The 20,801-nt window shown below is 40.1% G+C and overlaps 1 protein-coding gene and 1 pseudogene across 2 annotated transcripts; one reads left to right on the top strand and one right to left on the bottom strand.

Moving 5' to 3' along the window:
* The first annotated feature begins 1,330 nt into the window (after nt 1-1,330).
* LOC146976297 (uncharacterized) lies at nt 1,331-2,936 on the top strand (annotated as a pseudogene).
* A 1,983-nt stretch (nt 2,937-4,919) lies between these two features.
* Nucleotides 4,920-12,610, bottom strand: spartb (spartin b). Of its 2 annotated transcripts, XM_085796002.1 has the most exons (9): nt 12,540-12,610; nt 11,188-12,025; nt 8,980-9,177; nt 7,437-7,611; nt 6,736-6,930; nt 6,485-6,643; nt 6,311-6,401; nt 6,076-6,122; nt 5,037-5,371 (listed from the first exon to the last, which is right to left on the bottom strand). In XM_085796002.1, the coding sequence occupies exons 2-9, from the start codon at nt 12,016-12,018 to the stop codon at nt 5,265-5,267; spliced, it is 1,803 nt and encodes a 600-aa protein (XP_085652128.1). In that variant the 5' UTR covers nt 12,019-12,025; nt 12,540-12,610; the 3' UTR covers nt 5,037-5,264. The 2 variants fall into 2 exon arrangements, with proteins under 2 accessions (XP_085652127.1, XP_085652128.1); XM_085796001.1 differs by lacking the exon at nt 6,076-6,122 and having other exon boundaries at nt 4,920-5,371; nt 11,188-12,023.
* Nucleotides 12,611-20,801: the final 8,191 nt, after the last annotated feature.

Here is a 20,801-nt window from a genome sequence, read left to right as displayed (position 1 = left end):
AGACAAACTCTCTACCGCTGTGTTCTCAGGCATTTCACCATGGCAACAGCATTTAGCATCACGCTAGTTAGCTCGACAGCTCAAACAAATTTCTCAAAAGATGAAGGATTCACCTCACCTCTCACAGTGGGTGCTAGACTCAGGGCTCGGTGGGGAGGCAAATAACTGGTTGGGGTCTAACCTAGAGGGCAGAGATATTGACGGGGAAACAGACGAAACCTACTCCTGGATTATCCTATCACCAGTAACACTTGACAGCAGTTTTCATAAAGCCTATGTGATTAATTTACCGAATTTGATAATGTACAGTTTTCACTAGCGAGCATACTTTTTGGCTGTTAATTAAAATTGGCATTGGCACCAAACTAGCCAGGTAGCCTAACTAGTCTATGGGCAGGATATGCTGCTGCTGGGTAAGGGACCGTTCGTTATTTATGGAATGGGCCACCGGAAGAAAAATGGGGGGAGGGGGTCATTCTTTGTTGAGGGGTGGGTCCACTAATATAAAAAAGGTCAGCGAGGGGGGTCATTCAACTTTTTGTCTGGAGGACACTGCAATGCCCGCAAAAAACTAAAACGGGTCATTTTAAAGCTGCAAGCACTGATGACAATGAGAGCGACGGCCCCCAAATCACAACGTTATTTTATATTGCTTTGGTTTGCCCTGAGTGGGTTTCGAACCCGGGTCTCCCGCACCACAGGCGACAATGCTAACCGCTTCGCCAAGAACTCAATTAGGACTTGTATGATTCTTATTTGGCCTACGTGGATGAACAACGTAGATATTTATTTTACCGTCAGCATGTCGAATTTGTTCAACCTTGCAAACAGTTAGCCTACTCTATTAGGCCTAGTATATGGCACTCGTCCAGTTGGCCTGCTGAAGAAATAATTTATCCTCAAAGTTTGGAAGGTTATCTTCAGTCACATTTTGCTGATTGATTAGACTAAAATAAAGGACTAAACCTAAGTTTGGCTACTCTTTACAGGTGTAAACTTAACATATTTTACCTTCAAATGTTATGGGAGCATTATCAGAACTCATCAGATGTTCAAAAGCATAGCACAAGTGTTTCTTTTTCTGGAGACAAATGAAATCTCAGCATCTGAGAGTTCGTTGTAGAGTAGGCCTACCAAATCACTGTTTTGAACAGAAAGGAGGCGGGTGGTGTGATGATTCATGATGGCTCATGTTAAAGTCTACTGTAACACTTACCAAAGGTTGTGTTATATCAAAGCAATTGTTTTCTGTTCATTGATGGGCATCTTGTCCACTGTTGCATGAGTAGGCCTATGCATGCACATGGAAGATACAATAGTGAGATGAAGCATGGTGGCACTGATGCAGTAATAATTGTAGCATATTCACACATTTCATGCTGTATTTTGCATGTTTTCTCAGCCTTTAAATTAGAACAGTTTGTGTGATCCTCGATCTGCTCTTTGTTAATTCTGTCAGACATAGCAACAGCAATAAAGCTTATACTGCAAGCAACGGCTACCTGATGGAGACTCTGCCCCCAGACATTTTGTAGGAAATAGGTCGACCGCATCCTTTTAGTGGCAGGAATGCAAAAACGTTTGCTGTCATATAATTTTATGTTTTCCACAGGTTAATAAAACAGTCAGGGGGGGAAAAAATGAGCAGATGGTGGATAAGTGCACAGAACCACATAAAATGGTAGAAACTTCAAGTTTCCCAGTTTAAAAAATTAATTAAACATTTTTTGAGGGGAATAAATTCTATTGAAATATATATTTTTTCAAAAACAGTCAGGCTAAAGAGGAAAACCAGTGCAGGAGGTTAAGTAGGCGCCCCACATAGAGGCTACAGTCCTTGCTGCAGGTGGCCCTGGTTTGAATCCCGCATCGGGCAGCTCTTTCCTGCATGTCATTCTCCCTCTGTCTGCCTCCCCATTTCCGGTCTCTCTTAACTGTGCCTGAAAAGCCAAAAAATAAATAAAACTAACAAAGTGCAAAGCTTACTGCTAAGATGTCAACTGAGGGTATCATTATCTGCTTACTTCGTTTATTATTTTGTGTATGGTTTTGGATGCTGACTTGCAGTCCTGAGATAACAGTTCTCAAGTAAATGAAGTGCATTATTCGAGAATCTTTGCTCTAGTGCATCGTGTTTAATTTCAGATAAGGTCTTGTGGAGATGCACTCAGCAGAAGCTTTGTAAACAAGGAACTCAGTTATGTATTGCAGTAACTAATTCTCTGAAAATTGATCAAATGCTCTCAACAGCTGAAGGCCCAACCACAATGCATATACCCTGCCAACACTGCTCGACAAGTCGGGTGTTCCCCCAGGACAAATGCTGCAAATGTGCCAGGATCAATCTCTCTCTGCCTCGTTTCAGTCTGTGGAAAATAACTGAATGACCCTGACTGACCCCTGGATTTATGAACCCCAATTCATGTGCTTTTGCATCAACAACGACGACCAACTCCTCTTTGTCACAGAGGGAATCAGACCCAACTTAAAGCCGCGTGCTGTGGGATGTCCCTATACCGGCCTGATGTTGCTTTTCATCACTGGATTTCAGCCTGCCTAACTACTATAACAAATGTCATCCCACCCTTAGGATATCAAAGTCAAACTGGTTCACCCCGGTTGGCTAAGCTGACAGTGTTTCAATAGCGTTTACAAACCAACCACTCACCCTGTTGTCTGCGTTTGAAGTTTTAACTTCAACCTCTGATGACCTGACACCTGAGAGTGGAAATCAGCCAATGCTAAATGTTGTGTGTGATCCAAGACACCTCCAGGAGAGTGGCCTTCATAGTAATAGCTCTAACAGACAATCCACAGGTCGTGGTCAGTCCCTTTTGGCTGAATTTACTGTAGGATGCCTGGATGCCTACAATGAGTTCCCTGATGCTAATCTTGTAAACGTTGTACTTGTACATTAAACAGGCTCCAACTATTAAGTTGGAGATATCACCAATGACCTGATTAATATAGTGTGTAAAAGCATATTTGCAGTTATCAATGGCCACACAGAACTCAGTGACAAAATGGTGAGTTCTGTATACAGCAGACCTCAAAATGTGTTGTCTTGTCATTTTGTCCAAATTAGGTAAAGGTTCAGATTTTTCATAAACTTCCAATTTTATTACTAATTTTGCAGCGTAACATTGTTAGGATTGTGGCAGCTGTGCATCTCCTTTTCTTGAGATTCAGTAAATGAAGCAGATCAGTCTTTTATCTTACAATTAAAGCAGAAGTAAGCGATATTTTTGTGTTAATATAAGTCTTAAATAGTTATATCTTCCGACAGCAATCACTTCTATAGAGTGTTTGGTCTGAAACACGGGTCTGTCAGTCACTCTGCTCTGCTCTGAGCCCAGGAGAAAACTTTTATCGTATCCTACAACCTTTATCCAATGAGGAGAGAGAACGGCATGCAGGGCTGTGTGTGCAGCCAAGGGACGCCGTGAATGTGGCGACGTAGGGACGAGGACTGTTATGGTGCGTTCAAGGCAACCCGTAACTGGTGTTTTTCCGACCTGTGAAGTCGTACCAGTTCGATCTGGTACGAGTTCATGGGTCAGAAGTTACGAGTGGCCGTTATAGTGACTTTCACAGGTAAAACAGGTCGGAGAAACACGAGTGGGTTGCCTGGAACACTACAAAGTCATAAATTGTGACTTGAAGCTTTAATTTACGGTTTCAAAAGCCTGCCTGGAACGCAGCATTAGCCAAAACGACCGGATCGCTTACTTCTGCTTTAATAAAGAATAGCAGTGGAACCTTTCCTAAGTTTTAGAAAGGAGGTCAGCTTTTTTGTCATGCAACTGAGTAGAGTGTTTTCTTAAAGATGGCTGTTATGTTGGTTTGAAACTTAAGTCAAGCCATCGTACTGTATATCTAATATGAACGGTACAGAGCTGCATTTATTGTACTACAGATTTTTACTGTTTTACAGATTTTTTTCTGAAAATTTTGTTCTTTTTAGAGTACAATTTAAATGACTGCAGTACAAAAAAGGCCATCCCTAATCTATTAGCCCATTATCATAAACATGGCATAATAAATTAATATTTATTAGTATTTCTGACTTTTTCTCCACTGATGACTGAATAAAGCTTTAGTCTGGGCAAATATTCAGTGATAAGTGACATGCTTTAAAAGCCACTAGATGGCGGTAGTATTAGGTAGATACATTCAACAGAGTATTTATAATCTCAATTACAAAAATGAAAATGGGATTTTCCTCCCCAAATCCATCATTACATTTTTTCACCAAAAAATGTTTTATTTTTTCAGTTGGTAAAGAAACCGAAATGAACAACCAAATAACAGTTGCCTGCTGAGGGCTTAAAGCTGGAATCTTTAAAGAGGCAAACCAGGTCACATCATTCAAATAAAAAAAAAAAAGTCAGTGGTTTGGAAGTAAAGTTAGCATCGCACTTCAAAATTCACATTGGTTAAATGTTTTGTCTATACATAAAAATCTACATAAATTTTCACATGAAATACTATAAACACTGCGATATTTGAAAATATCTGAGACTGAAATGCACAAGACAGCACTGCAGATTGTAGCACAACACATCAGTTTTACAGCTTTAGACAGCAAAAGCTCTGCTGTTACATATTCATGGTCTCACAAAAATACATAAATGACTCTGCACAAGTTTGATACCTTTAGTTTCATAAAACATTAGATTTTTGCATATCACTGGATATTTGCAGGCACCGTCAGCAGTAGTGATACTTTTATTGTTCATTCAAAGTCTTGAAATTGCACTTACCCTACCAGAGAAAAACTCAACCACACACGGATGTGTCTTTGAGACTGGGATATATTCCAGTATCTAGTCAACCATTCAATGCTTTGTTAGTACAACCAGCAAAGTTATTTTCCAAGTTAATGATAATACCTGAATGTTATGCTGTATTAATATGCTATCTAGATGTTTGGGTTTTTATACCTTGTTCCATCAACCTTATTTTACATAAAAATTAAAGTGCTCATAAGTTGTATCAAACTATAGGATATGAATATAACAGTTGTTATCATATAACAGTTGTTATCTTGTGCATATGAAACAGGTTTTATATAAATAATTTATATTAAATATATATTAATCTGATAGAATAATAAAAAATATTTTTTTAAGGCATTGCTGGGAGAGTGAGTTAGGGCACCACTGGCTATTTTCCTGATTTCTCCACTTGCTTCCCGTTCTCTGGTTTTTCCTGAAGGTGATAGTCTTCCAAAATGGCCTGTGCTGTGTGTTTGCCAGTCCTTTTTACCACAGCTTTGATCCCCAGGTTGTCAATGTTGAAGGCAGTGATACCAACATTGATGGCAGAATTGACAGCGTGGTCTGTGGCCTGTCCTGCTGCTGCTCCATACCTTCATCAGAAGTTAGATTGGGTGAGAGGTCAGAGCAAGAGGTGGGGGACAGAGGATTTGGGAATAATTAATTAGTATGCAGTTTAAGGATTGCAAAGGTGCCATGCCAAAGGGCACAATCTAATTTATGACGGGTAAAATCTGTAGTTAGGATATCTAAGGGATGGCAATGCGGATATAATCATCTTTTCAAGATATATGAAGATTACAATTTTCCCCACAATATCTATATTTTGAAACTGAATCGAGAAAAATTTCAGGATAAATTAGCCAGATAGGAATGTTTGTAATAATATATAACATAGTAGGAAAATCTCTGATATTCACTGCGTAGTAGAAACTAAATTGCAAAAAGTCATTAAATATACAGTAGCACAGTATCACCCAACCCTACTGAAATCAATTAATCAACCATATTGCATGTTGTTCATCATTGGAGGCTGCATCACAAATCCATACAGTAAAGGAAGATTGAAGGTCAAGCAGGAGAGAAATGTGATATTTGTGATATTTCCATTAGGAACACTTGGGAGAAATCAGTTAAAAGCAGCACCACCATGTGAATTGCCACACAGGGTAGGACAGTGAATTTGCTGTGTGCAAGTGCAAATCATTCCAGAAAAAAAAAAAATAGAGGCTCAGGGCATGCTTGTGATTAGTGGTGTCAAGAGTTAAATAGCTGTGAATAATTTAAGATAAATTACTGTTCTTCTCATTAGGTGGGTCAAGGATGTTTTGTAGACCCCTAAATCTGCAAAGCAAATTCAAGAGGGGAGAACGAGTGAGTGTATTTTTGGTTTTGCTTGCTTCAAGAGGTCATTTGCATCATACACATCAATGAATGTTTTATTGGGCAGTGCTGAGTTAACAATTCCATTGCTGCATGTTCAAGCAAGTGACAGTGGTCCGTCAAGTGATTAAATAGAAATGAAGACTTACTTGTGTTTCACTGTGGTGACAGTCTCTGAGGCTACACTCGTTGTGATGTCCTTCGCTGCTACTTCCAAACCAGTCCACATCGTTGCAAATCCTGGGTAAATATATGAAACATTTTTGTACATTTTCTTACAAACAACGTTCTATTAGAGAATAGAGAATGTACATAATCTTTACCTTGCACTCCGCTGGCAGCCACCACCATGGCTCCATCTATGTTGGATCGCCCATCCTTGTCTTTTTTCATAGACTCTGGGATCAGCTTGCCTCCGTGTTTTTTCACGTGCGGAGCCAACTCTCGACCCACGCAGCCAGCGACGGTGCACACCCCGTCCACTGCAGTAACACAGCATTACTCAATTACACATCCGCTGCCAAATAACTACACGAGGTGCATAAAACACGCTGACTGAAGATGATGTAGTCACCTAGAAACTGGCTGACTTTGACTGCTCCCCCAGTGGCCTGTTTCGCAACATGGAGGCCTTTGGTGACTGTGGGGCTGACGGTGGTGGGTTTGTCCTCCGGAGTGATGTGCTCTCTGAGTTTAGATGCCCCTTTGTGAATGGCTTTGCCTGTGAACTCTGCTCCTTTCACCAGACCCCAGCTTAACCAGGACGCACCTGAAAGCCCAACGGGATCACACAGGGTTAATCATGCTGGACTGGTGATATATGGTAACATTTCAATTTACAGGCCGCTAATTACATAATAATGTCAAGAAATAGCCAAGAAATAACAAGTTATTGTGTCATAATGTCTAGAAATAGCCTAGAAATAAAGGTCAATTTCGTAGTAATGTCAACAAATATAGCAGAAGAAATAATGATTGATTGCGTAGAAATATCCCAGACATAATTGATTGTAATTAACAATTTCAAGGACTTGGTGAGAAAAATTCAGGCCTTTCCAAAAAAATGTAAAGCATAAAAGCATGTGTAACAATTGCCTTTATGAAAAACATGACGACATTACTATGAAATTGGCTGTTATTTCTAGGCTATTTCTTGACATTATCACGTAATTAGCGGCCTGTAAATTAAAGGGTTACCATATATACTTCTAAACTAATTACTAACAAACTCAAGCATGAGGATATTCCAGTTTTGAGGACACAATGTGACCTCACCTGTCAGGATCCCACTTGCCACCTTCTCACTCCACTCGGGCAGAGCTTTCTCGTCCTCAGACTCCTCTGGTGCAGCCTCCCCAGGTGCCTCAGGTGCAGGTGCAGGTGCAGGTGCAGGTGCAGCGATGGACACTTTCTGACTGAGATTAATGCTGTCAGCAGCCTCATCTGAAGCCTGACCAAACACACACATTAGTTAGGCAGAGTAAAGATGAAGACAGACGATCTGGGCTGAAAGCGAGAGCTACTTGTCAGTCAAAATCTTTGGACAACTTGTCTGCTAAATTGTCCAAGCTGCACACGTCTCTAATCAGATGCTCGACTCCAAGTTAACACCCCCGCCCCGAAAAATTCACAAAGCTCCTCTCATTATTTTGTGCCTCTCATTACAATGCGCTATTTGTTTGCCACAAACAGAACGTCACTTTAAAATGTCTCAGTCAGTCAGTTGGAAAACAGTCTCCCTTTGTGCTGTAAACCTCAAATCTTCTACTTGACCTAAAAACGAGAACAAAACAAAAAAGTGCCTACTTGCTGATATGGAATCACATCCATCAGAGCAGATAACTAGCTTTACTGCAAACATCAGAAATGACCTTGTTTGGCATCGATCTGAGCCACCATCTCCATCTTCATCATGGCTGAACTGGCACTTGTCTTTCTGCTGAAGCTGTGCGGTTGTTCTAGCTGCTGCAGATAAGAGCATTATAACTGATTAATTCTGCTCACCTGCCTGTCTAAAATCCCCACAATGCTGAGGCAGGGGTAAAATGGGGAAGTGTGCCAGCTCAGAAGTAAGTAGAAGTGAAAGTGTCATGCCAGGAAGGCCAAAACAATGAGACTTTAAACATTGAATAAACAGCTACAGTCTTTTTTCACAGGAGGAATATATTTCCTAATTGCAGAACTTGGGGATTGACCAGGAAAGGGGAGGAGAGTGGACACTGTGAGTCAGCAGTGAAATCACAAGCTCAAAATTGCAACATTTCTCTCTTTCAACTGCATTTCAACACAGAACCTAGACACAAGATCTATTAATGTATGGGGAATTAATCTTGTTGGTTAGACGTCTTCTTCTACAGTATGTGGGAAATGCTGATTTGTTAAGCCAGTTTTAGTGGCTGAAACTCAGATAAGTATAATTATCATGGAAAAATCAGCCTGATTAAGTGGATCGCAGCATATTAAAATGTATGAAATGCAGAAGAAAACCATATTCATATGGCTGTATCTTCTGAAAGCTGCAGAGCACTCCTACTTCACAGTCTCATTTGCCTAAAATAGCTCCGAGTGCTTCCCCACTGGCACAAGAGGATTTGCCAAAAGGCATTGGGTATCAAATCTTTGGTGACTTCAAATGCTTATGTAAACACATTTTCATGTGAAAATTAGAATTCATTTCAGAAGAGATATATTTTGAATATTTTTGGAGATTTGGTAGGTGCAAAACAACAACAACAACAACAAAAAAAATCATTAAGCCTCAGGCGGTTCTGTGCACAGACCAACATTTGAGATTGTGTTGTGACAGATCTGGACTGACCTGAACCCTGAGATCTGTCATCTGGGACAGCAGGTCCTGAAACAGTTCTCTGTCTGTAGCAGGCAGCTCGGAGGATAGCACCACCCCCACGTAATAGCCTGGGGCTGGCGCCATCATGTCCGGAAACATAAACACGCCAGTATTACACAGCAGCACTGGAGAGTCCATGGCCATGAGAGGGTAGAGCCAGTCACACACCTGCCAGGAAGAAATAGTAGAAAAATAAACAATGCTGCAAAATCTGATAATAGGAAGGTCATGACGATGTGTATCAGCTGAAAATATTTTGCCCTACTATATAGCAAAGTCATAGTCAATTCATAGAGAGGTCAATGTTTGATCTGTAGGAGTGGGGAGTGGGTAGTTAATTGTAGGATAGATGTAGAGAGGAGGACTGAGGGAGTTTGCGATGCATTATATGTGTCTTGATGGTGTTTTGTGTGTTTATGTGAATGTAAACCGGGGATGGAAATTTATAAGCTCTGCTTCATCCATCCTCATTTCAAACCATGTATTGTTATTGTTTTACTGTATTGTGTTACTGTTTTGTGTTTTGTTACTGTATTGATATTTGATTTAATTTATTTAGCTTGTTTCTTTGGTTGATTGTTCTTGTTGCTTGTATAGTTGTTTGTTTTGTTCTAATTGTGTGTCTGTTGTATGTGAATATGTTATTCTGGTTTGAAATGAATTATGTAGTGATGCACAATATATAAAGTTTCAACCGATACAGATAACTGATAATTTCCTGCTTCTCATGGCCGATACCGATAACCGATAAATTCATATTTTTATATTTAATATCTTCATCTGCAGTTTGTGCATCCAGGAGAAAAACAAATCTAGGATGCAGTGATGAAAAACTGATATTTTAGTAGTTCTGGCCTATCTATAACGGCAAACAAAAGTTCTATCACACAAATATTTGTGCTCATTTGCTGTAAATAAAAAACAGCAGTGCATGTCCTGTGATTTTCATTTCAGAAATCTGGTCATCACTGACGGGGGCTACTTGACCTGCAACATTTTTCCCTCATTTTCATTAATTTATGAGATTTTTTATAGATAAAATGTACCTATATGATCAATAAAAAATTACGCAATTTCCCCCCAAATTGGCCGATATTTTATTGGCCCGATAATTATCGTGCATCCCTAAAATTATGGATAAAATATAATATTTAAAAAATTGTAACAGGGGGAAAAGGGTCTACAAGGACAGGTTTACAGGGTTTTTTGTTTTTCAAATGTAACCTGGAAATGTGGAGACTGACACGACTTAGTGGAGATCCTCATCAGAGTTACACAGTGAACTGTCTGAGAGGAGACAACCTAGAGGACACTGTCTCCCTCCAACTGCTGCATGTCTAACAGGATTATAGGGCCTAACAGTGTTAAGGAGGATTTAGATAATTACTTGCACTCATGTGAATCACTGATGTCAGCCACTGGCAATAGCACCTGGGAAATTCCCCAATGAAGAGTCAAATTTCAGTCTCATGACCCACGAGTGTACCTTGGCTGCAGATGTTGTTAAAAAAAAATCTAAAATAGGAAAAGCTAGATAACTTACTTATACTGTACATGAAGTATCAATTGAGAATTTTGACAGAAACCCAAAATGATATGGTAGTTAAGCTTTGTGAAATTTCTAATCTTATCACTGACTGGGGACAAAGTATGTGTAAACTGATTCATTTCTGTGACTCCGATTGATTAAATTCCATCAGGTCATTAAACTTTAACCACAACAAGACTGTAGTCACAACAAAACTTCTAATGTTAAGTTACATTCCTGTAAATATATATATATATATGTTCAGTAGGTCAGACTGAAGTACCACCTTAACCCTAATTTAGAGCTAATGATGGTACTGTTGCAGGATTTCCCAGGAGGATGACATCAGGCACATAAACCCAGTGGGATTAGGGCAGTGAGTCAGCAAGGCTCACATGATCACATCCAAAGGGCCTAGAGGTAGAGATCATTAACAGGCCTATCTCGGCTGCCGATGACTCACAGTGGAAGAGGTCTTGATGAGCCGAACAAACAATCTTACAAAACCAGGTGAAAGGGCACAAAAGAGACTGGACAGAGAAAGACTTACACCACAGTGATGACAACTCACTTGCGCTTGTTGCATCACATGGGTACGAATAGCTTGTGCTGAAGCATGTGGGGGGGGGGGGGTTGTTATTCAGTCTTACCTGCAGAAATGCTGGTGGTCTGTTGGGCATTCTCTCAGAATGATCGGTGGTAAACCTCACCAGCCGCAGGTAGCCGGGGTAGGACGGAGCGCTCACCTGACCCTCTGGTGTGACAAAGAAAATCTGCACACCGTGAGGGATGTATAGCAGCTCCTCTCCGTCTTCTCCCATACTCTGGGGAGACGGCGTGGAGTTGGACGTGCGGCTGTAGAAGTCACTCCCAACCAGGGACATCTCCCCTGCATCGGTCCCGTAGGAGATGGAGACGTGGCCGTCGGCCGCCTGAGGGGAGTAGGCTGGAGGCTGCTCGGCCGGAACCGCCGGCTGCTGTCTGGTGGGAGAGAGAGGCAGGCCTCCCACGGCTCCTGCTGCGTGACCATTAGCAGAGAGCAGGCCCGGTGGAGCCGGCCTGCCCGGCTTCTCTTTGGTGGGGAGGAGTTTAGGGTACAGACATGCTTCTTCAGACATGTTTGTGGCACAAGGGCCGGACACACTGGCAGTGTTGGGCGTGGGTTCTGACCCGAGGTCAGAGCTGCTGGTCTCTAGTATGGCCAGACGGGTGGTGATGTTGTTGAGCGTCTCCTGCATCTTCTGCTGCATCTGTCTGGCTGACTTCCAGGAGCTGCCCACACACTCCTCCCCCTGTGAGGGCACACTGATGGCCCTGAGGAGGTGCTGTCGCCCCCGTTTGTACAGCTCCAGGGCCTGGGCCTTGTCCCCGGCTTCATCTGCTGTCAGTCCCTTGTTGATGCACTCAAAGGCTATCTCGTAGCCATCTTTGATCACCTGAAGTCTGGCATTGTCGAAGGCTTGTTGTTTAGCTTTCTCCATATCCCCTCTGCAACAAGAACTACAGTTAATGAACTGTCTTTGACCAAACATGGGCTGAGTCCGACACTAACAATTACACATACGCACACAACATGACGGAGCAGATTGTCTTTAACTTGATTAGAGACATTACAAAACACGTTATGTAACTTGGTGCTATTGTTATTCATTTGAATGCTTTTGTTTGATCCAGTGTTACTTTTACCCGGTTCACGGACAAAAGTCATGCGAAATCAGTCAGAAAAATAACGTTACGACACGAGAGCCTGTCCTGACTGAAAGTCTGTTGTTTTGTTAGTTTCGCTAACGTTACAGCAGCTAACACAGGCTAAAGTTGATGATAAAGTTGCAAACACACCAACAGCAACAGTTAGTTAGCCTCTGTTAGCACATAAATTCATCTTACCAACAAAAACATACCTAAATTTATTGACAATAAAAGGCCTATCGCCGTAAAAAATGACTAGTAACGGCTTGTTTTCGCGACGACTCATTGATTAGCTAACGGTGTCCACGCTTACCTGAGTGAGAGTAAAACTCCGACCGACAGCTTAATTAGCCAGTGAGCTATTTTGCAGCTAACCTTCCGTGTTTCTTGTCACGCAGGGATCCTCCTGACCTCTTCTCCACACTGCAGCTGTCTCCTCTCCTGAGGTAACTTTTATTTTCTGTCGGTAGTCAACTCCCCTCTGTGGAGTAACAGTGATGATGATGCTACTCGGACTGGTCGGTCGCCACAGCGTTGACCTAAGGCACGACAGCTTGGACACAAGAGCCGTGACAGGATGTGTCGTCGTTCACGTCAAAGATGCCATGAAATGACATGCCCACTGTGGTCGATACTTTTTTAGATTTATTTTGAAAACTAAAACCGGAAGTGAAAGCATGGCCCAATGGTAAATGGACGCAAATTTGACTAATTTATATCTGTTGCAGTTGGCAATTGAAACCAGTCACGGGGTTTCACTGCCATCTAGTGGTCAGAGTGAGGAACTGACACAATTTCTAGTAAAATTAGCGTCAATGTACAAATGATAACATTGCTGCTTCCTTCTTAATTTCAAAAGACAGTGACAAAACGAAAGTATTCAGAAGCTAATTTAAACACCCCATTGTCCATTTTCACCACTGTCCCTGTGAGTAATGATGGGTTGCATAATTTGCAGTGCATGCCTTTTCTGCCTTCCTACTAAGAGACTTAGCTGGTTACTGAGTGTGTTTCCCGACAAAGCTTAGAGATTGTTTAGCTGTTACTGAGTGTGTTTCCAGACTGTTTAGCTGTTACTGAGTGTGTTTCCCGACAAAACTTAGACACTGTTTAGCTGTTACTGAGTGTATTGACCCTCAGGACTGAGCACTGCACGCACTTTTAAGTTTTAAGCTACAGCGCCACCTAGCGAATGTTTGCTTTGCACAGTCATTCAGACAGTTTCCGGTACAGTTGCGAGGAGTAGGATAGGGACATGCTGAGATTGATTTATGATTAACATCGTGATTTGTCGCTGCATTCTAGTGGCCACAGTCACGAACTACGCCATTCATTTAGTTTTAGTTAATAAGTTGCTTTAGAGGTGGACTCTGTAGGTTTGTTCCTTGCAGTTTGTAAACATTCATATTGGGGCCCCTCCTCTTAGGCTGACTGTGCATGCCCCCTGCAACAGACTGTTGTTATAACAAAACCTTTAGAAAAACAAAGCTGTTTTGTCCTGATCTCGCCTCAGCAAACAACCCAGCAGCTGGGAAAGCAGTATTCACACACGATTTATTGGGAGGACACCCAAAACTAGCCCGCTAATTTGTTCAGGAGGTGATCTCTTTAATGCAATATGTGACCTTTCCATGTTTCCTGACCACACACAGCAGGGATGAACCAGAGCGATTGATATAAGTCGCTCTGGGATGAACCAAAGAGATCTAAACCCTAGGGCTCTGAATCACAAGATAAGTTAAGTAACAATTGCCAGAGAGCAGGGCTCATAAATATGAATATGACTATTCACAATATGGCTGTTTGATGATAACAAGTGCTGTCACACAATTGATAAATGGATAATATTTTGGATATTATGGACTCTTGGAAAAATAGTTCCCATGGGCTAAGAACAAAGCAGACAAGATAACTCATTTAACTCCCTTAACCCTTCTTGTTCTACTTCTTTCAAATTTCTTTGAAATATTCTCAGATAAGTGGTTTCGTCAGAAATGACCAAATAATTTTTAGTGAAGCAAAGAAATAGTTCCTTGTGAATTCTGGGAGCAAAGCAGGACACAGACTCATACAGACACCTTCAATAAAAAGTTCACAACTTGAACTTGACAATTCTGGAAAATTGACAGGTAGCCTATAGCCTATGACAGGTATTGGATATGTGCGTGTTTGTTTTCATACTGTTGTAGCAACATCTACAAACTTGCTAGGACACCCCATAATTTGTACTTGTGTAATTTGTAAAAAAAAAAAAAAAGAAAAAAAAAAAAAAAAGAGGATAAAATCAAACATGACATGGTGTCACTGCTGTGCATACAGTAGGCTATGATAACATATTTAATTTCCCATGAAGCTCTAAGCATAATGGTTTCCATGTTTTTCTAAAATTCTGCTGTTGGAAAATGTAAATGAGTTCACTCACATCCAAAAGACACTGACGCTGCATTACATGTTTGGACTGCAAGATATTTTTAGCTCTTGAAGGCTCTGCAGTGATGGAAACTCACTAAAGTATAATGTTTTTTTTTTCTTTAACATCTATCAATTCTGGCATCATGCAGATGTAGATGGTGAAAGAGTTTTGATAATGGAGGACTATTATCTGCAGAGGGCACCAAATCCTGTTTAAAGGGTGCTGAACTGACAGGGAAGTAAAGAGAAGCAGCATGGTGTTATACTGCTGTGGGTTCAAGTTCATCAAAACTTTTTATAACACTCATAAATTAAGCATTTTGTCCGAGCATGGAAATGATTAGGTCTGCAGTTTGGTATAAATGTGCCAATAACAACTATTAAATAGCTTATTTTAAGCACATGGACTTCAAACAAAAGAGACCATAATCATTAAAAGCCTACAGTGCAAATCAATAGATAATTAACCAAGAAGTCACTTTTTCACATTCTTTCATGTCGCTGTGAAATTGTTATACTATTGGCTGTCAGCATCTGCACAAATCAGGATCGCTGCTGTGAGCTTAAAGAAATCAGTCTCATCACCAGTTTGACAGATTCCCAGCATGCATCCTGCTCAGGGACCAGACTGGACACGCTCTCCACACACATATGGAGGTAATAAACTGTGGCTTCTCCTCACCTTCACATCCTGTTTAACCATATCATACCCAAACATAGCTTTGATTTTAGTCAATGCAATTTCACTTACAAACCAGATTTTCTATGCACATGACCACTCAAAATGAGTAAAAGAGAAATTGTTGATGATTCTGCTTTGATCAATTTCACACTAAATACAGCACATAGCACTTTCCTCTGTAGTTCATGCTGTTTGTGTTTTCCCGGCATACAGCTTGTTTTGCACCTCATACAGTATGTGTATCACACAAATCACTCTGCTCCTTTGGTGTAGCTCTGGTCAAGCATGTAAATGCAGTGAAGGAAGGCATGTATGGAAGATATGGAAATATTCATCATACTGACATGGTGGCAACTCCTTAGAGCTATATAAGCTCCATGAGGAAGTTGTAAATTTACTGTATCTCTGTAAGGTGTGCAGCTCAAAATAGGCTGGTGATCCATGGCGTTCCTCTTTTGTTAATGCTGGTTCACATATGAGTAACATGGAAGGCCAAACTTCTTTTAAATCTATCAAGCCAGAATGTGGTTTGGTTTGGTCTCATAAATATTTTCTCCTTCAAAAAGAAATCAAAATCAAGTTGTCGTTTCTAGCGACACCAATGTGATAGCGAGCAAGAACAGCCATTTGGGATTATTCCCACTGCACAGTAAAACTACGGTGGAGATCCTATGACCATCTGTTGTTATTGTTATTCATCAACAGTTCCCACATGGAGCAGCCACATTAAAATTGAATTTAACCTAAAACAGACAGTTTTGTACACGATGAGCAGTGAGCAGTGAAATCAAAACACAGTGATAAATGAGCAATGATAAAGAAGCCAACACCCCGATTATATGCATGTGCCTGGAAAGGAAAATACAGAGTAAAAAAAAATTTCATAATGGTTTATTGGCTTCAATATTGGCTCTGGTTCTAGTCACTTCAATCCCGTAAGCTGTGTTTTCATGGAATTTCTGAGAGTAAACATGTAATTAAATGACTATAAATGTTAATTTGTTATTTAGGGGGAGAATTCAACAAACGAATCCAGATACAAGCCTTAAATGGATGTGCGGTTCAGCTCATTTTTACAGCCTGCCCTGTGGATCTCTTAAACACCTCTGTTATAATGCTCATTTTCTGTCTTCAAACAAATTAGTTCATAAAACTGTTTTGCCCCAATTTGACCTCTGATTGTCCCAGACTGCTGGTCTTCATTTGAATGACTGCACACATCAAAGCTGAAGCTTCATTACATGTCATGATTTGCCAGTTTTATGTCAAAGATCTGTTTGTTCTTTGTTCTGTGGAGCAGAACTGATCATTTCAGCAATGCATGCAATCATGGTAATAATACTGCTATTTTTATACAGGGTCCCACACTTCTCTTTCAGACATAAACGCTTCTATTTCTTCCCTAGTTTTGATGGATGCAATATGACTATGTGATGGTTAATGTTTACGGAGAAAATAATGGTCAAAAGTGATTGATGACGATGTCAGCTAATGATATGTCTCTACATCTGGTATGCCTTTGAAATTAGGACAGAGTAGAGGTCAGAGGAGAAGAGCAATAGCTATGGGCCATGAAGAGCTGTTAATGGTTTTCTCAGGTGTGTAAACCAGCTGCTGCTTGTGTGCCAAAAACAGTAGCTCTTCTTCCATTTACCAAACTGCCCAAACACGTCATTGATGACACACTTATTAGTGGATCTGTTGCAAATACACCACAATAAACTGAACTTTTTGGTTCAAGAATCTTTCTGCATCCCGACTGTCCTTGTACCAAAAACCACAAATTACACAGCTCCAGCGTCAGCCTTCGCTGCATGAACAACTGTTTGTAATTTGAACCATAAATGAAATCTATGGTTCAAACTAACGCTTTCAACAATAATACTAGTTCAAATTAAATCATGGTTTCCTTTAGTCTTTGCATCAACTGCAACAGGGAAGACATGTAGATGAATAATGTTGCTAATATTAACTTACTTATTGCTCCCAAGGTAAGTTCTTTTGATAAACTAATAACAATGTCATTACTATGACATAGCATGGTAATTAATTAAACACAGCAAATGATTACATGTACAGATGATAGAATCCATAGAGAGCAATGTATCTTGTCATCGAAAACAAACAAGTTTATTAAGAGCCTGAATTCAGCTGACACAAAATGTGTAAGTAATTGAATTTTCATGTTCTTGAAATTGATTTATTAGATGAAGAAAGGACAAACTATACCATGACACAAGACAGAACCAGATGGAAGGAGTGCAAACAGGACAAAGAAGAAAAACAGACAACACATGATTTCACTAGTGTCTGATAAAACTGACAAAACAAAACAATCAATAACAACAAAAAATGCAAGGACAAGACAGCTGTGTCTTGTGTCCCACACTTTGTTATTTTTGATGCTATTGCATACCTCATGCACACATCTAATGAAACCCATATGAATTAACATAGTTCCATAGACAGACATACAAAACCCTCAGTCACAGTTTCCTTTCAACCCTCCACTGAGGCTCATCGCATGCTAAGTTATTGTCCTCACAGTGCTCATAGCTACAGTATGTGTCTTGTTAAAAAAAAATGTAGTTTGGTTTCAGGACAAGTCATACATACCAGCAACGAGTTCACAACAATCATCCACCTGAAAAGAAAGTTTCAGTAGTTGGTTGATTATCGTCTATTTTGCTGAGGTAAGCAACAGCCTCAAAATGACCGGAGACAGGGTGCAATTATCAGGATAAAAATGATCCTGTGTCGTAAAAATGTAAAAACATTGTTCAAAGAGCTAGTCACAAAGTCACAGCGCTGCATCTCCTGTCATATCTAAGGTTCGGCTTCTATGTGTTGCCTCAGGTAAACTTCTTTTAACTCTCCCTCATTAAAAAAAGACTCCAGTGAGAAATGACAGATGGTATGACATCACATCTCAGTCAGTATACATAGTGAAATGGTATGAAAACCTTTCATTATAGGTTTCAGTGCAGCCATTGTGTTTATTATACAAATGTTCTTTGTACTCAGTTTATATTCCCATAAATAACAGGGAGCTGATTTTTTTTTTTTACTAACGTTTTCTTTGTTTCCAGTGGTGGATAAAGAAAACAGGACATGATAATAATCCATGGAAACGTGTCTCTGTCTTATTATTTATGGGGAGAAAGATCATGCTATTCTGTGGCTCCAAGATGCTGCAGACTCTACAGTGATCATCCTCAAGGTGAAACAAGGCTCTAATATTTGGAAAAACTCAAAGTCCCCATTTCAACCCCTGTGCCTATTTGAAAGTGTGTTCGATGTGGAATTGGGTTTAGCTAATCTGAAGCGGTCTTAGACTAGGAGTGATTAAGTATAACACAAAGGTAAACTGTTAAGTCCTTTCTCATAGTAAGAAAAAATGTTTCTTCAATAAATCACTCAGCTGTTAAAGAGTTATTAGCTTCACCAGGGGCTATAGTAAATCCTAGCAGCAATCTGACAGCACAGCATGTAGAAGCACTTTACCCCAGGAGAAATGACTGAGATAGCTGACGTCATCTGCACTAAACTGAAGTATGTTTCCTATAAACTTCAGCTCAGGGAGGTTGTTGCGCCTGAACGCCTGAACATAATTTAAGGTTAAGACACTTCCCTCTGTAAAAACCCCAGATCTATTATATTAAAGTTCAGTTTGCTCCCTGTTGCTTCTTGTTCCCGTGTTTTTATATTTCTAATTACGTTAAATGCTGAAGGGAGTGGCAGTTTTAGTTTTGACGCTGCATGGCCCAACATGTAAATGGTACTCCCGTGATTGTGGGTTACTCTCAAACTAAAGCTCATAGTTTTGTTTTAGTGGATTAAAGTTATGTTATGTTCAACTAAAATGTGCCATTTTCTTTGTCAGAAATAGAACGTGAATGAACTGCTCTGCTCAACCATTTAGACACTGAAAATATGCCTATTTATATCCTTACTCCACACTTAATGTCCCTCTGACTAGTCACAGCAACATTCGTGTAGTTGTGTATCTTGCTGTAAGTGCATGTTAAGAACTAAAAGGTCAGTGACCATATTTGAAGAATATCAAGATGAGGCATCCTAATGACTTATCCAGTAATGGAAGACTCACAAACACATGCAAACATCATCGATGCGGTTTCACTGGACAGTAAAATATCACTGGCAGGGAAGTGTGGGACGGAAGCCAAACATTTTGGCTCTGCTACATCAACATCAAGACAGCCAACAACTTATCTTAGAGACAGAAAATAAGGAACACGTCGAGTGTTGTGCTAAACTTTTAAGGTCTGTGGTAAACATCTTTTGGACCTGAATCCAAAGACCTTTTTATAGTCAGTTCTATAAAAATGGAAACTATAGGACCTATTGATGGGGTAAATGACTGGAGTCAATGGAGACAGTCCAAACATTCCTCTGAGGGAAAAGTTACTGTAAATGTCATTGAAAGTTTTTTTGAGTGAGTGTTAAAAATAGTATGATTAATGACCTGCAGTGCAATCTGGAAACAACATTTTTTAGACTGATGATTGTTTTTGCCATAATCACACAGTAAGCAGCATGACAACAGGGATTAAAAATAGATACATAGACCAAAACAACATTAGGGAAATCATCTTAATTTGTGTCTGACAAGGGATAGACGTGTTACTGTTAGAAAATTGTGAAACAATCTTATTTCCGTGTAGCATAAGCCTTCTAGCACAGAAAAACTGTCACCACTTTGCCCAATACATCATGACTTCCTCTCTCTCCTCTTTCCAAGTGTGGAAACTGGAGATGTGTTCAGCATACCAGCAAAGATACTGTAGAGAAATCTATCAGTCACATTTAGGTGTGGCTCTGTCTTTTTGTCATATTGTCTCAAGGCTATGACTGAAACAATCCATTCTTATTTTTAAGGTTTGGAAAACTTGACATTTTAGAATGTAATAAATTCTCAGTCATGATGGGAGAATAACCCGACAGTATGTGGTGTAAAGGTTTTGTAATTCAGTCTATACCACACAAACCTATGGCCCACCACAGTAAACATAAATCTATTTGACATCCCACAACTTTAGTACCTCACCAGTGAAAGATACATTTTCCATAAAGTCACTTTACACGCACTTTGAACTTTGCTGTGGAGATTTATCTATGCACAGACTCTGACACTAAGGCTGTTTTCAAACTCATCTACCAAACTTCCCCATCCTCCTCTTAAATCTAAGTTTAAGGCATGCATGCAGTTTCTTTTGTCACATCACAATCCAATAGACTGCTAAGTTGACAACTGAAGTCTGTGCAATTTACAGGTGTGATGTTCAATTTCAAAGTGTGTCAGAGAGCATACAATTTAATTAATTCACTTTAAAAGGCATCTTGTAACCAGCAGTTAAATTTATTTAAATTTTTTTCTAGGCAGGCAATGAGGTATAATGCTTTTATTCATCTTAACATTAGTCTGAAGGGTGATTGGACATTTCTTAATGCTGTTTGAAC

The sequence above is a fragment of the Trachurus japonicus genome, chromosome 13, assembly GCF_045865225.1.
Source record: "Trachurus japonicus isolate A0001 chromosome 13, Traja_1.0".
Lineage (NCBI taxonomy): Eukaryota > Metazoa > Chordata > Actinopteri > Carangiformes > Carangidae > Trachurus > Trachurus japonicus.
The sequence above is the reverse complement of the archived record's forward strand: the minus strand, read 5'-3'. Positions and strand labels throughout refer to the sequence as shown.

Excerpts from the sequence above, each read along its gene's own strand:
- spartb (XM_085796001.1), bottom strand. The coding sequence starts at position 12,018 with ATGGAGAAAGCTAAACAACAAGCCTTCGACAATGCCAGACTTCAGGTG. Across the intron at positions 6,402-6,484 it reads GGCTGCCAGCGGAGTGCAAG|GATTTGCAACGATGTGGACT; the intron begins GTAAAGATTATG and ends ATATTTACCCAG. Across the intron at positions 5,372-6,310 it reads GTCACCACAGTGAAACACAA|GTATGGAGCAGCAGCAGGAC; the intron begins GTAAGTCTTCAT and ends CTTCTGATGAAG.